Below are 15259 nucleotides of genomic sequence, written 5' to 3' on the forward strand. Positions count from 1 at the left end.
TTTTGATAAATGGTCTCAAAATCATAGATCAGCATAAGTTGTGACAATAAAGATACCAGCACAAGCAAAAGAACTGAAGTAGATAAATATATAGAAAAAAACAGAAGCAAAATATGGAAGAGACTACTAACCTCTTCAATCTTCCGTTCAAGTTTCATTTCACCATTTTCCTGGATAGACCTGTTGAGTAGAAAGCTACAAAACTGAGATCAATTGAAAGGCTTTATGACTTCAAGAGTTATTTCTGAACAAATGTCCACAACACAACCCAAAGTCTGAGACCACCTCTCTCTCCTTTCCAAACATCAGTCACACTAGAGGCCTGGTGCCTGAATTCATGCACGGGTGGGGTCCCTCGGGCAGGCCAGGGGGAGGGGCCACGGGAGGTTGGCTGGCCAGGGGGAGGGACCCTAGGAGGTTTGCCAGCCGGCCAGGGGAAGGGACCGCGGGAGGTTGGCTGGCCGTGGGAGATTCACTGTGGTAGCGCACTGACCACCAGGGGACATCTCCAGCGTTGAGCATCTGCCCCCTGGTGATCAGTGCATGTCATAGCAACCACTCAACCGGTTGTTTGGTCGCTTAGGCTTTTACATATATATAGAAAATGAGCCAATTCCCTCCTGCAGGGGGTGCAGTAGAGAAAAATAAGTCAACCAGGGAGAGGAAATCTAAATCCATCTCACACATTCACTACTGCCTTAGCATTATTTCTATGAAATAAAATAATCTCACTTTCACATTATACCCAGCAAGGGATTTTAAAGCAGGAGGTGTGTCTCTACAGGAGTACAAGCCTGACTGTTGGGCTTCCTGGGGATTTAACCAAATGCAGTTTTTCCAAGGAAATAAACAGAACTCCTTTAAATGGGGGCAGAACACCCCACCTAGCCACACACAGAAGCCTCTGTCAGGAAACACACAAGCCCTGGTGGCAGGAATTAGCTCAACAAGGCCCCTCCTTGAAAACCAACCCAATATGAAAAACCTGGTGGGGGCACAGCAGTATTAAACTTCCAGATCCAGTTCAATCACTACATCATGATTGCTTTCTTAATTTAGTTCTACTACCAAGAAAAACAACGTGGAGTAATTTTTTTTTCTAATAAAACTATACTAACTGCACCAAATTTGTTTTTACAATGAACACTTATTACATTTTGATGACTTTTTAAAATTGACACAAGGATTTCACTTTTATAACTGTCCTTCCTGCCCTAGTTAGCAATACAAATAATGCACAGTGAGGCCAGAAGATTCCTCGGGAAGGACAGGTGGTCTCAGCATCCACGTGGCCTGATTCTTAGAGCCAGGGACCAGCAGCATTCCTTGAGAAGATCCACAGAAGACAAGATACAGCCCGGATGTGTGAATAGAAAAATACTTGGCTTTATTTTTAAAATTAAATCCAATTAAGCCATGATATCAATGGTATATATGTAACAACTGAAATGTGTCTACAAAACCCAAATTATTAAAATCAATTACCTCATATTAACGTAGTTGCCCCAAACAGCTGTAAGAGAAAGAAGAAAAAGATAATAATCAAGTTCATGACATTCATGGATATCAATAAATACAATTTTAATTTTTAACCAATGTTTTAAAGTTCACTAAGTAAACCAAATTATAGATCATGATGACATTATAATGCACACTTTTAAAATATTAAGTCCAACTAAAAAGTAAGTGAAGCCCTAACTGCTTTGGCTCAGTGGATAGAACATCAGCCTGTGGACTGAAGGGTCCCTGGTTTGATTCCGGTCAAGGGCACAATGCCTGGGTTGCGGGCTCAATCCCCAGTGGGGGACGAACAGAAAGCAGCCAATCAATGATTCTCCCTCATCATTGATGTTTCTATCTCTCTCCCTCTCCCTTCCTCTCTGAAATCAATAAAAATATATATTTTTTAAAAAGTAAGTGAAAACATGATCCCATATATCCCTCTAATTTTGGAATATCTCATTTGGAGTTCAGTATTCAATAGCGCCGAGCCAGTCACAAGGATCAAGAACCACATGCCTGAAAAACAGAGGGTTCAGCCCAAACACTTCCTTTAAGTGTTGATGAGAACAAAATCCAGAGAAGTTAAGTAATGACCTGATGTTGTGCCTTAATTTCAACTAGAGCAGCAGTTCTCAACCTGTGGGTCGCGACCCCTTTGGGGGTCAAACGACCCTTTCACGGGGGTCGCCTAAGACCATCGGAAAACACATATATAATTACATATTGTTTTTGTGATTAATCACTATGCTTTAATTATGTTCAATTTGTAGCAATGAAATTGGGGGTCACCACAACATGAGGAACTGTATTAAAGGGTCGCAGCATTAGGAAGGTTGAGAACCACTGAACTAGAGTCATCCATCCTTTCTCAGCACCTATCCCATCTCACTTAGACTGCAGTGTCTGGGCTACTGGGCAGCCTCCTTGATTCAAGACACCTGTAGAGAGGGTTACCGTGTCTACAGCTGGTGGTCAGCAAATGTGCATAAATCAGTGGGGTACAATAGCAAAATTTCACCATGGATAACTTTGAGAAATAATACTGGACCATGAGCAAGCACTTCAAGTTAGTGAACAGAGGGTTACATCATACAGAAACCTTCACCACGAATGAGTGGTCCTAAGTTATTATACACACTCAGCCCTTATTTGGTCACGCCCTAAATGCTGAACAACTCCCAAGGACCAAGTGCTTGAGAAAGAAGGAGAGCAAATAACAAACATCCTCCCCATTCCACCTTCCCCAACTTGAGAAAGCCTTGAGGTTAGAGCTAATCCTAGGCATCTTCTGATTGCTACTCTCTGGTACCTAGTAGGGTCTTAATTCATGTTTACTGAATATAACTGTGTCCAAAATCATGCCCCTATTAAGAAACACACATTGTTAACACATTGTGGACCAGTAGTTTTATTGCTAGCTTTACCCAGTGGCCAGATAAGTTTCTATTGAACGAGTACAAAAAACGTTTTACATAAATGTTACAGGCACGCTTTAAATTTAAATACCCATTGCATTTTGAAATTACTTATTACATATTCTTACAAGCTAGTATCTTTTTAAAGTATGATACTTTGCAAAACACTGTGTAACACGAAGTGAGAATTCTCTTCGCAATGTGTTAAGGGACAAGTTGATCCCATCAAATCATATACTTCTTCAAGTAGAGGAGGAAACTATGACAGAAAAGATATTAATAAACTAACTAAATAAAAAGTGGCAAGTGAGCAAGAAATAGGAGAAATTAAAATGAATCAGTACAATATTCACTATTCCTCAAAAAAGCAGAGACTGTTTATATCTTTGGACCATGTGATTTTCTTTTGAGTATTATCCTCAAGCCATGAGTATACATATAGGAAAGCTCCCTTCACAAATCATGTCCTTATTTATAATTAAAAAAAAATAAAAGACAGAGGGATAAACCAAAATATCTGACAATTAGGAAGCTGCTATCTAAATTATACCACCATCCAATGAAAACAGAAAGCCATTAAATAGGACCGGAAAATTATATTGTAACATGAGAATACAGTTATGATAGTGTCAGAGGGAAAAAATATATGAAGTATGACTTCTGCTATTAAAAAACACATGGAAAAAAAAGTGTGAAAATGCCAAAACACTTGAGTTTAAATAGTGAGGTGAAGAGAGACCTCCTGCGCCATGCCTCCCCGCCCAGGCTCCAGGATCCAGTGCTTGAGGACCTAGTGCTGGGAGTGCAAGCCAGAGGGACCCCACACTCCTTCCTGCCCAGGTACCAGGGCCGTACTAAAATTGCGAGCCAGAGGCTCCTAGGGCACAATCCTGCCTCAGGCGCCACAGCCCATGCATGCCAGAGGGCTCTGGAACCTCACAGGAAGTTACATACCAGAAGAACTGTGCACACATTACTGCCGACCAAGTATCTGCAGCAGACAACACCCAATTTGAACAGCAATTGGAAAAAAAAATTTAAAAAGCAGGAGGAGAGTTTAAGGAAGCTTTGGAACAACATGAAACAAAGCAATATCCACATAATAGGAGTGCCAGAAGGAGTAGAAGCTGAGCAAGGAATAGAAACCCTGCTTGAAGAAATAATGACACAAAACTTCCCTGACTTGTGGAATAAAAAAGTCATACAAGCACAGAGAGTCCCAAATAAGAGGAACCCAAAAAGGCCCACACCAAGACACTTTGTAATTACAATGGAAAACATTAACAACAAAGAATCTCAAGGGCGGCAAAGAGAGACAGAAAGGTACTTATAAGGGCTCTGTCATTAGACTATAGGTTGATTTTTCAACAGAAACACATCAGGCCAGAAGGGAATGGAATGAAGTATACAAAGTAATTAAAAGCAAGGGAACTATTATCCTTTTAGACAAAAAAAGTCAAAGGGAGTTTATTACCACCAAACCAGCAATGCCAGAAATTCTCAAGGGATTGGTGTAAGAAAAAGGAATAGAAAGATAAAGAGAAATACAGACATAAAGAATAAAAATGGCAACAAACAAGTACCTATCCATAATAACCTTAAATGTAAATGGATTAAATGTTCCAATCAAAAGGCATAGGATGGCTGAATAGATAAGAAAACATGGCTCATTTATACGTTGTCTGCAAGAGACCCACCTCAGAACAAAGGACTCACACAGACTGAAAGTGAAGGGATGGAAAACTTTTTTCAAGTAAATGGAAATGAAAAAAAAAGAAAAAGCTAGGGTAGCAATACTTATATCTGACAAAATAGACCTCAAAGTGAAGGCCATAACAAGAGATAATGACACAAAACTTCTAGGTTGTGCCCTAGGAGCCTCTGGCTCGCAATTTTAGTACAGCTCTGGCACCTGGGCAGGAAGGAGTGTGGGGTCCCTCTGGCTTGCACTCACAGCACTAGGTCCTTTTGTTCCACAAATCAGGGAAGTTTTGTGTCATTATTTCTTCAAGCAGGGTTTCTATTCCTTGCTCAGCTTCTACTCCTTCTGGCACCCCTATTATGTGGATATTGCTTTGTTTCATGTTGTTCCAATCCCAGTAAATACTAAAGGGATTGATATAACAAGAGGATATAACTCTGGCAAACATATATGCACCCAAAACAGGAGCACCCAAATATATAAAAAAAACTTCTGGAAGATTATCAAAGGAGAGATGGACAGCAATACAATCATAATAGGGGACTTTAATACCCCAGTGACACAACTTGGTAAATCTTTTAGACAAAAATTCAACAAAGAAACAGCAATCCTAAGTGACTCACTTGATCAGATGGAACTAATTGACATCTTCGGAACATTTCACCCCAAAGGCACGGAATATATATTCTTCTCACATGCACATGGGACATTTTCAAAGACAGGCCACATATAAGGACACAGGCTAAGTCTCTACAAATTCAAGAAGAATGAAATTATATCAAGCATCTTCTCAGATCACAATGGCATAAAATTAGAAATCAACTACAATAAAAACACTCAAAAACAATCAAACACATGGAGGCTAAACAGCATGCTATCAAACAATGATTGAGTTACCAAAGAGACCAAAGAAGAAATAAAAACATACTGGAAACAAATGACAATGAAAACACAACAATCCAAAATCTATGGGACACAGTGAAAGCAGTCCTGAGAAGGAAGTTCATAGCACTACAAGCCTACCCTAAAAAAAAAACCCACACACAAACACAAGAAAACCTGGTAATAAATTATCTAAACCTACAGCATAAAGAGTTTAAAAGAGAGCAACAAGAAAAGCCCAGAGTAAGTAGAAGGAAATACCAGAGCAGAAATAAACAGCATAGAGACCAAAAAACAAACAAACAAAAACAAAAGATCAACAGAACCAGAGATGGTTCATTAAAAGGATAAACAAGATTGATGAACCTCTAACCAGGCTCACCAAGAAACAAAGAGAGAGGACCCAAATAAACAAAATCAGAAATGAAAGAGGTGAAGTTAACAACCAACCCCACAGAAATACAAAGGATTATTTAAAAAGAAAAGAAAAATACTATGAACATGTATATTCCAACAAACTGGAGAACCTAGATGAAATAGACATAGTTCTAAAAAAATACAATCTTCCAAAACTCAATCAGGAAAAATAAAAAAAAACTAGAACGGACCAATAACTACTGATGAAATTGAAGTAGTAATCAAAAAAACTTCCAGCAAACTAAACCCTGGTCCAGACAGCTTCACAGGGGAATTTACCAAATATTCAAAAAAGAACTGACATCGACGCACCTCAGACTATTACAAAAAGTTCAAGAGGAATGAACACCTCCAAGATCTTTCTATGAAGCCAGCATTACCCTAATCTCAAAACTATATAAGGACCCTACAAAGAAAGAATTATAGGCCAGTATCCCTGATGAACATAGATGCTAAAATCCTCAACAAAATATTAGGAAATTGCATACAGCAATATATTAAAAAGATTATGCACCATTACCAAGTGGGATTTAATCTGGGGATGCAAAGCTGGTACAATACACACAAATCAATAAACATGATACAGCACATAAACAAACTGAAAGACAAAAATCACATGATCATATCAATAGATGCAGAAAAGGATTTGACAAAATCCAAAACCCTTTCTTGGTAAAAACTCTCAGCAAAGTGGGAATAGAGGGATCATACTTCAACATAATAAAAGCCTTATGTGACAAACCACAGCCAACATCATACTCAGTGAGCAAAAACTAAAACCAATTTCCCTAAGAACAGGAAAAAAAACCAGGGATGCCCACTTTCATCACTCCTGTTTGACACAGTACTGGAAGTGCTAGCCATATCAATTGGACAAGAAATAAAGGGCATCCAAATTGAAAAAGTAGAAGTAAAACTGTCATTATTCATAGATGGTATGATATTATACAGTATAAATAGAGAGAACTTCTTCTACGTTTTGGGTTCAGAATTTGACAGAGGCATTCTGCTCTGAACCCGTGCGCAATAAAGATAACTCCTAACTAATTGGCTCATGAAGGCTTCTTGTTTAGCTCGCTGATTTATGATATAACATTTGGAGGCCCCAGCGAGATAAGAGACAGGTGCCTACCGGCACCTGGTCTGGGTCGCCTGGGACAGACAGCCTCCCCTGCCTGGCTGCCAGGCCCTAAGGATCTCTATGGGATGTACCACCTGATGAAGTTCCAGGGCCCCAGGGACTCTTTTCTGTGGTTGTGACAGCCAGACAAGGGACACCTGACATGCCCCTGCATTCTTTTGGAGTCATCGGAAAAAGCCTCTGGCGATGAGCAAATTCAAATTCAATTAAGAAATTTTGAGTTCACTTTTCTGTGTTTGACTAGTCATCTTGCTACTGAGAAGAGGACTGGACGCAGTCTTAACTTCTCCGGTAGGTTCTCACCGAGATGTTAGTTGATAACTCTGTCCTGGGGCATGGGTTCGAGGAGTGGGGGTCCACGTCTGTTTCTGTTAGACCCCCACGACTATTTCTATCAGGGGAGTTGAGCAGTGTTCCAGTTATCTGCTCAGCTCCCAAGAGTACCTGTCCTGGGGGTGTGAGTGCCAAGGGTACCCCCACGTCCATCAGGGGAGTTGGACAGTGTTCCGGTTATCTGCTCAGCTCCCAAGAGTGCTTGTCTACTGAAAGAGTGCGAGTACGGATGTCTGTCTGTCTGTCTCAGCATAATTATCTGTTCGTTAACTGGTTTATAAATAGAAGTGTGAGAGCCTGCGTAAAAGCGAAAGCTACTTTGATTTATTCTGTACTTCTGTTGACTCGTCTCCCTAAAATGTTTTATTTATTTAAGGCTGAACTCCATGACAAACTGCAAAACTCCTAAGCAGTGCTGGTGAGATTTATTTTTCTCAGGGACGTTTGCTCTCTGTCAAGGAGGGAATCAGCCCGCCAATAAAATTTCTGCTAATAAAATTTCTGTCTATGTTTTCATAGTAGGGGCTTTGGTTTGCTCTTCACTGATTTGTGATTTGGCTGTATTAGGCTAAAAATTTTGGAATTCTGGGATCAATTTAAAGGTATAAAATTGTAAAGGGTGTAGCCCAGAGAAGGTTAAAACAAAGGCCGGCTAGGTTCCAAGATTGCTTGTAAGAAAAAGCAAGAGAAAAGACTTCCAAGTTAACTATTTGCAACAAAGTCGTAAAAAGCTATAAAACTGTTTTCTTACCTCCTCTGGTGGACAGAGGTTCCCAAGGACAGAAAGAGAGGCAGGACTTGCTAAACTGGGCAGGGCGGAGATATTTACAGGGCCCCACCCCTGCCTGTGACATCATAGTCCCACACAGGCCAGCCGAGGCGGAACTAAGACTTGTTGGGTTAAGATTAATACATTTTCTCATGGCTTGTGTAAGGCGAGAGAGAAAGATTGCCAGATTTTTGATAATTAACTGCTTTGTGGGCTGCCTTTTTCAGCCCTTCTAGCAAGCAGAGAATCATGTAGTCCCAAGACCTGTGACCTGCCTGCCCTTCCTGATAGATTTACAGTGGGTCTCTATTAGGGACAGCATCCGCTCTGACTTGGGGAGGAAGAGAGCAGAAAACTGCTCCGGAGCAGGTGTGAGATAGGATAGCAGGCTCCCAGCCTGCTGAGGTAGAGAAGCCCTAGGCTAGGGGACTGGGGGATAGTCGGAGATATGAAAAGTAGGAGGATTTGAGATCCTCTGGGGGCTTAGAATAAAGAAGGGAAAATCTGTAAGGGAAAGCAACTGTTACAGAGAGAAGAATGTGTCCTTAAATGCAAAAAGTCTAAATATACAGGATCTCAGACCTTGTTTGCTTGCTAAGGACAGAGTAAATGGTTAATGCAGAAAGGGGGAGCATTGGCGGGGAGAGCAGAGAGAGATAAGTTTTTGTAGATTTTTACTGGCTGGTTTCTTCAAGTCCACAAATTTTCTGCAAAGCACAATAAATCCTCCTCTGCCCCATTTTATTCTCTTTAACCCTCCAATACACATAGAGAAAATCTCATTGTCAAGCCAGATTTAAAAAAATTTGCCTCCAAGCATGGCAGGATGGGGCTACTGGGTACTTCTTGGGCAGCGTTGGAATGTTTAAACAGAGAAACTTTGGGATATAGTATTTTATTGGCCAGATTAAAAAGGGTTATTTCTATGGTCAGAAAAAAAGGCCAGTACAGGTTACTGAAGATATACCAGGAAAAAAAAAGAATGTTAGAAAGACTAAGGCATATTTATGCATTTTTGAAGGACAAAGAAAGAAGGTTTAAAGGCTAATTTAAAAGTATGAAATTTATAAAGGTTATGTATGTAATAAAAATGGACAGAGTAAGGTTTCAGTAACAGGCAGAAAAGAACAGGACAGGAGCAGACGTATCTCGTGAAAAACTGAACTCACAGGAGCCAGGTAATGGAGAAGTAGAGCTGAAGCCCGCAGCCACTCTGGTGATTTAGAGCTGGTTGCTAGATAGATTAAAGACTCAGCCCCTGAGAGCAAGGTGAAAGGAGGGGGTAGGGGAGGGGGGCAGATGCCCTGTTCTTACTCATAGAGAAGCCTGTGGGAAAGGTCAAGGTCTCTGCCAGGAAAGAGGACAGGTGGGAAGGCAAGGGCCTGATACCCAAGCCGCCACCAGAGCTCTTTGCTATGTGCAAACTTGTCTCTTCCTGCAGCCCCGGCTGTATTTGGCTCGCCACTAGCAACCAAGCAGTGCTGAGAGACAGGGATGGCAAGGCCCTATAACTGGTAAAAAGGGTTAACAGGAGAGGGGAAAGGGAAGGAACTCTCCATGGACCAGAGAGCCTTCAGGACTTCCAGACTCTCCAAGAGAGGAGGAGTCTGACTAAGGGACTGGCCGAAATCCTGCTGGGCTGGGAGGACGACCTGAGGCCACATGTTGAACTTGTAAACTACAGTTTGCTGGGCAGATGTCCAAGCCCAGTTGTGTAAAGGTTAGCTCCCTGTGTTCAGCAAACAACTTTCTCCCATGCCAGAATACATTTTAGGGAAATTAGACAGACCGTATTTGTGGCTAGAAGGAAAACTGGCCACCGTGCACAGTCCTGACAGTGGCCTGCAGAAAACTGTATAATGGACTTAGATAATGCCTGTATCTTCATGGACATGACTCCAGAGAGACAAGGACAGTTTTGCTTTGTGTGGGAAGGTCAAAAATGAACTTTAGTCACCTCCATGAGCTGTTTGTATAGCCCTACCATGTGTCATGTTTAGTAGAAGATTTGGCTGCCTGAAGTGGCCACAGTGCCAATACTGTACTGTATCCTATATAATAAAAGGGTAATATGCAAATTGACCCTAACGGTGGATTGACCTGTTGCTATGACGCCCACTGACCACCAGGGGGCAGACGCTCAACTCAGGAGCTGCCCCCTGGTGGTCAGTGTGCTCCCCACAGGGGGAGCTCTGCTTAGCCACAAGCCGGGCTGACAGCTGCAAGTGGGCCTAAGCTGCAGTTGGACATCCCCCAAGGGCTCCCAGAGGGATGTCTAACTGCCAGCTTAGGCCCATTCCCCCAGGGAGTGGGCCTAAGCCAGCAGGTGGACATCTCCCAAAGGGTCCCAGACTGTGAGAGGGCTCAGGCTGGGCTGAGGGACCCTCCCCCCACCCCAAGTGCACAAATTTCTGTGCACTGGGCCTCTAGTTGTATTAATAATATTGTATTAACCTTTAATTCTCTTGCAGATTTAAATGCAGCTGCCACCAATTACTATAGACCTATGTAGGTCTACAGGCTTTAGTAGTCTTTGGGAGTAACTGGCAAATGTCCAGTATCCCACACTAAGCGTCATTTTCATGGCCATATATTAGCTATCCTGGAAGGGGGTTACATATTTTAAATTTCTTCTTGACATTTAAAGGCAGTTACTGTTTTTGTTGTAATACATTAAAAAAAAATAATATATTACTCTGAAAAGTCCATACAAAGGACTGGCAAGGAAAATCAGAAAATCTTAAAGCAGGTCAGTATATTTTTCTCCTTATATAATTCCTCCGAAATTTGGCAATACATTTCTTTGCATGAATTCAGTAAGACCAGTTTCCAATAGTGGTTTTATTAACCAGAAACTTTGACTGGAGTATCATGTTTTAAAGAGCCCTGTCTAAACTCTGAAGACCTGAAGCCAATAAAAGTGCCACAGAGAAAGCCTGGTATCCTGCTTAGTAGCCCTGAAAATAGCTGGCGCTGGAGCCTCAGGCCCATGCCCTACCATCACTGGCAGTTGGTCAAAGTAGAAGGGGAGCAACAAGGGCGCCTCTGCATCCCTACAGAACCCCCACGCACCTTAGGACGCAACAAGTAGGAGGGCTGCTGAGATGGGCCTTAACGCCTAGGGCACGGGCACGGGGAAAGTCGCTACAGGTAAGGAATTCACCTAACTCAATGGATACTGGCAGGCCTGATGAACAGCTAGATGGCTTGGCTTCCCGGCTCTTCAGGGCACATTAAGATTCAATCATGACATTCCGGCAAAAGTGGTCAGTTACCATTCTTATTATGTTTATGCAAACAATGAGGCCAAATTAAATACAATAGATAAATTAGTCTTGATTTGGCTCTTTTAATAAACAGAAGAATAATTTTAAGGAGAAAAATTCTATTTCAATAGAAATTATTAGAACTGAAATGTTTTCTTTCCCTTCCACCAGACTATTTGTTGTAACTCTTGCTATTCTAATTGCTCAATAATACTAATTTTTATAATACAGTTTGTCTAAGCCAGGTCACAAGCCCACCTTCTTCTATGCCCTGGCCTCGTTGTCCCTCTGATAGACAGCAAGGCTCTCTTGGCTCTGAAAAGAAAACTCCATCCCTCTTCAGCATGGAAGTAGCCAAAGAAGCCCCACCGACATCGATTTTCCCTAAAAAAATTCAGAGCCAGGATCCTTGAAGTAATATATTAGGCAGTAAGACAGACATAAGCAGAGCAAGGACGATGGGCCAACTGGCACTACCAGATGTAACTAAGTTTTTCCACCTCTACATATATAAGATAAGGGGCTAAGACCAAACCATCTGGTCTCAGACGCTCACCCGTGGGACGTCAGCATAGAAGGCCAAATTAATTACCTTTATTCAGGCTCTCCAGTGGACAAAAAACAAATCAGTAACAATTTACACTGATAACAGGTACGCATTTGCAACGGCTCACATACACAGTGCTATTTACAAGGAACAGGGACTTTTTAACTTCAGCCAGGAAGGACATCAAAAATAAGGAAGAAATTCTGACACTACTAGAAGCCATCTAGCTACCCAAGGTAATAGCATTAGTCCACTGTAAGGGACACCAGAAAGGGGACTCCCCAGAAGCAAGAGGGAACTAGGCTGCAGATGAAGCAGCCCAGGAGGCTGCCCTAAAACAAGTGGGGCCTCTGCAGATTCTAGTGACTCTTCCAGACCCTGACCTACCCACCTCACCAGCTTACAGGGAACCACACTAAGCTTACAAAGCTTCTCCCAATCTAAGAAAGCTAAAATCCATAACCAATCTTTACTCAAGTTCTTACAGGCTTTACAGTCTACCCAGAAAGCAATCCAGAAACATGTCCACTGTCACCTGGAAAGCATGTGCACTTTTACCCTAAATCACAGGAAGAAGTGGGAATTAAGAAAACCTTTCTCCTACCACACATGGGCACACACCTACATAACACAGTATGTAAGGCATGCCCGCAGGCAAGTGTGCCGGGCTCACCAACTTGGCATAGCGATGTTAGTGTTGACCGCATGGGGAACCCATGGAGGACTCACCTTGTTTTTTCAATGTTTCCTAAAATCCTTCCTCACTCATCTACCTGCTGGCCATCCAATAAAGTTGGTGCCTACAGATGCGTGGAGGGGTAAGACCCTGCGCACCAAGCTTCATGCATCTGGTAAGCAACATGCGTGAGGTACAGTAAGGACCCCAAGAGCAGCTGCCAGAGAAGAGTGGTCCCAATGGAGAGGAGGCTCTGGTGACAAGAAACAGTATGGGTCCACCTGGGACTACAGGGAGGAAACAGCTTGACCCCACTAGTGCAAGAAAGGTGGGACACTGGCCACCAGTGAGACACTGGGGAGCTTAGTCAGATCACAGCCACGCAGTCCTTCAGCACCGGCCCAAGAGAAATGGCGCGTTCCAAAGTAGTAGCAGGGCAGCCACCGCATAAACACAGTTCTCTTTTTAAAAGTGAAAACATTTATTTTTGAGCCACTGCTAGGAGCCAAGCAACCTGTGGTGTCTTACAGCAAAGGCTCCTAACCACAGTGCCCTTTAGCTTGAAAAGGCTCAGAACCTAACAGTGACAAGAATGGGGTGGGTGGGACAGTGGGGTCTGCCTTCTCCAGTGTTGATGATAGAATCCAGGCCTCCCACAGCCTACGAGACACTATGTGGTCTTCAGACCTCCTCATTCAGAATCCCGGGACAGGGGCCAAGGCAGGGGGAAGGTGGAGAACCTCCACCCCGAGGGAGCTGGTGACCAGCCAGTCACAGCCATACCTCTATGTTCTTACAGTCCAGGCTCAAGCCACTCTGGTCCAAATAATTTCTCCAATTTGCCACACCTATTCCTGTCCTCAGGGCCATTCCACTTCTCCTGAACGCCTCTTCACTCACACCCCTCTCGGTTCATTCAGATCTCAGCTCAAAAGTTACCTATCAAAGAGATCTTCTGACCAACCCACCTGTAATAAACCCCAACCATCACCATGCACTCTTTCCTCCCTACCCACACTTAGCCTGCTTTCTTTTTCTTCACAGCACTTATCACCAGCTAATATAGCTATGTATCAATTTATCTATGAATCTATGTTTCTGGTCTGATCCCCTCCAATAACATGTAGGCTCAGGTGGCAGAAATGTTACATGCTGCTCACTATAGTTTTCTGTGGCACTGATACACATGCATGATAGGTGCTCATTAAATATTTGCTAAAAGGAATGAATGAAAAGCTCTCCCAAATGACAGGCAATCGGTGCTCTAAGGCAGGAGTCAGCAAACTTTTTCTATAAAGGAATAGATCATAACTATGTTAGGCTTTGCGGGCCTGTCTGAAGCGACTGCTCGACTCCATCACTGCGGGCAGTCCTAGATAATTCGAAATCACCTAGCTGTGCTCCCACACGGTATTCAAGGACACTGACATTTGAGCTTCGTGTTATAAAACAGCATCTGCCTTAGCTGGTGTGGCTCCATTAGTTGGAGTGTCATCCCATACACCAAAAGGTCAGAGGTTAGATTCCCAGTCAGGGCACACAGGGCACATACCCAGGTTGCAGATTCCATCCCCAGAGGCAATCGATCAGTGCTTCTTTCTCTCTCTCTTTTAAAAAAAAAAAATCAATGAATATGCCCTGGGGTGTGTTAGGTCTGATCAGATAATTGAATGGATACCCCCACCCCTGGGAACTGATCTTTAGGCCACTTCACAATGGACATTCCCTCTTGCTTAGACCACATTCCACTTGCAAAGACCATTATCCTCCCCTCAGGACCTGCCAGAGAATTCTCCGTCCAGAAAAAGCCCACCTAGAGTCCTTGAAAATCTCTGACTCCCAGTCCCTAGGGCTGGCGCCATTTTGGGGCTCGTTCCATCTGGTATCCGGATGACCTAATAAATTCATATTCCCTTACCACTTGGGCCTCGTGCGTTCCTCCTTCGGCGACCCTAACAGGGTGAGGATTAAAAAAAAAAGCATTTTTTTCTTCAACTATTCAAAAATTGTCACAGCCTTCTCAGCTCAGGGGTGGGCTGGACTTGGCCATGGGTCAGCTTGCCAGCCCTGCTTTAAGAGATACCTAAAGAATGACGAGGTGCAATGCCCTTGTCCTTGAGGGGAAACTAGTCACCAGCCACCTGTACACAGTAACATCAGAGGAGTAAAGGCTGCAGTCAACCAGTTCTGGGAGCAGAGGAGGCCGGTTACTGAGCTGTGAAGATGGGACATCTACTGGGCGCTGAAGGAAATGCACTTGGACAGAGTGTCGGGAGGACTAGGCTGAAGGAACAGAGGGGATGAGGAGTCTGCAGGATCACGCTGGGCCAAGAAGGTTCCTAATAAGCACCTGGGGGACTCTATTAATGAATCCAATATGATCACCACTGCCTTACCTTTTGTAGCGTTCTAAGACATCAGTTACTGGGCCCTAGCAAGCATCTGAGTGTAATAACAGGCAGTCCGGGTTTTGGCACAACAGGAAGAAGGGCAGAAGGGCAAGGCAGAAGGTGGGCTAAAGTGAAGAAGGCAGAGGACAGAGCTAGCTGGTCTTGGGGATGGGTGGTGTATCAGGTGGGGGAGAGGTCAGGGTGGGGTAGTGACATGG

The 15259-nt window shown here is 43.1% G+C and overlaps 1 protein-coding gene across 4 annotated transcripts in view; it reads right to left on the minus strand.

The window, feature by feature from the left end:
• The window catches only part of UXS1 (UDP-glucuronate decarboxylase 1), a 115522-nt gene that overhangs the window by 75779 nt on the left and 24484 nt on the right, over nt 1–15259 (minus strand). For 2 of the 4 annotated variants that reach the window (XM_059658951.1, XM_059658953.1), the window contains 2 exons: nt 1486–1513; nt 132–195 (listed from right to left, as the gene is read on the minus strand). In XM_059658951.1, the coding sequence (XP_059514934.1) occupies nt 132–195; nt 1486–1513 (92 nt within the window). Of the gene's footprint in view, nt 1–131; nt 196–1485; nt 1519–15259 lie in introns of those variants that run through there. The other 2 variants (XM_059658952.1, XM_059658954.1) reach the window with 2 other exon arrangements.

The sequence above is a fragment of the Myotis daubentonii genome, chromosome 12, assembly GCF_963259705.1.
Source record: "Myotis daubentonii chromosome 12, mMyoDau2.1, whole genome shotgun sequence".
Lineage (NCBI taxonomy): Eukaryota > Metazoa > Chordata > Mammalia > Chiroptera > Vespertilionidae > Myotis > Myotis daubentonii.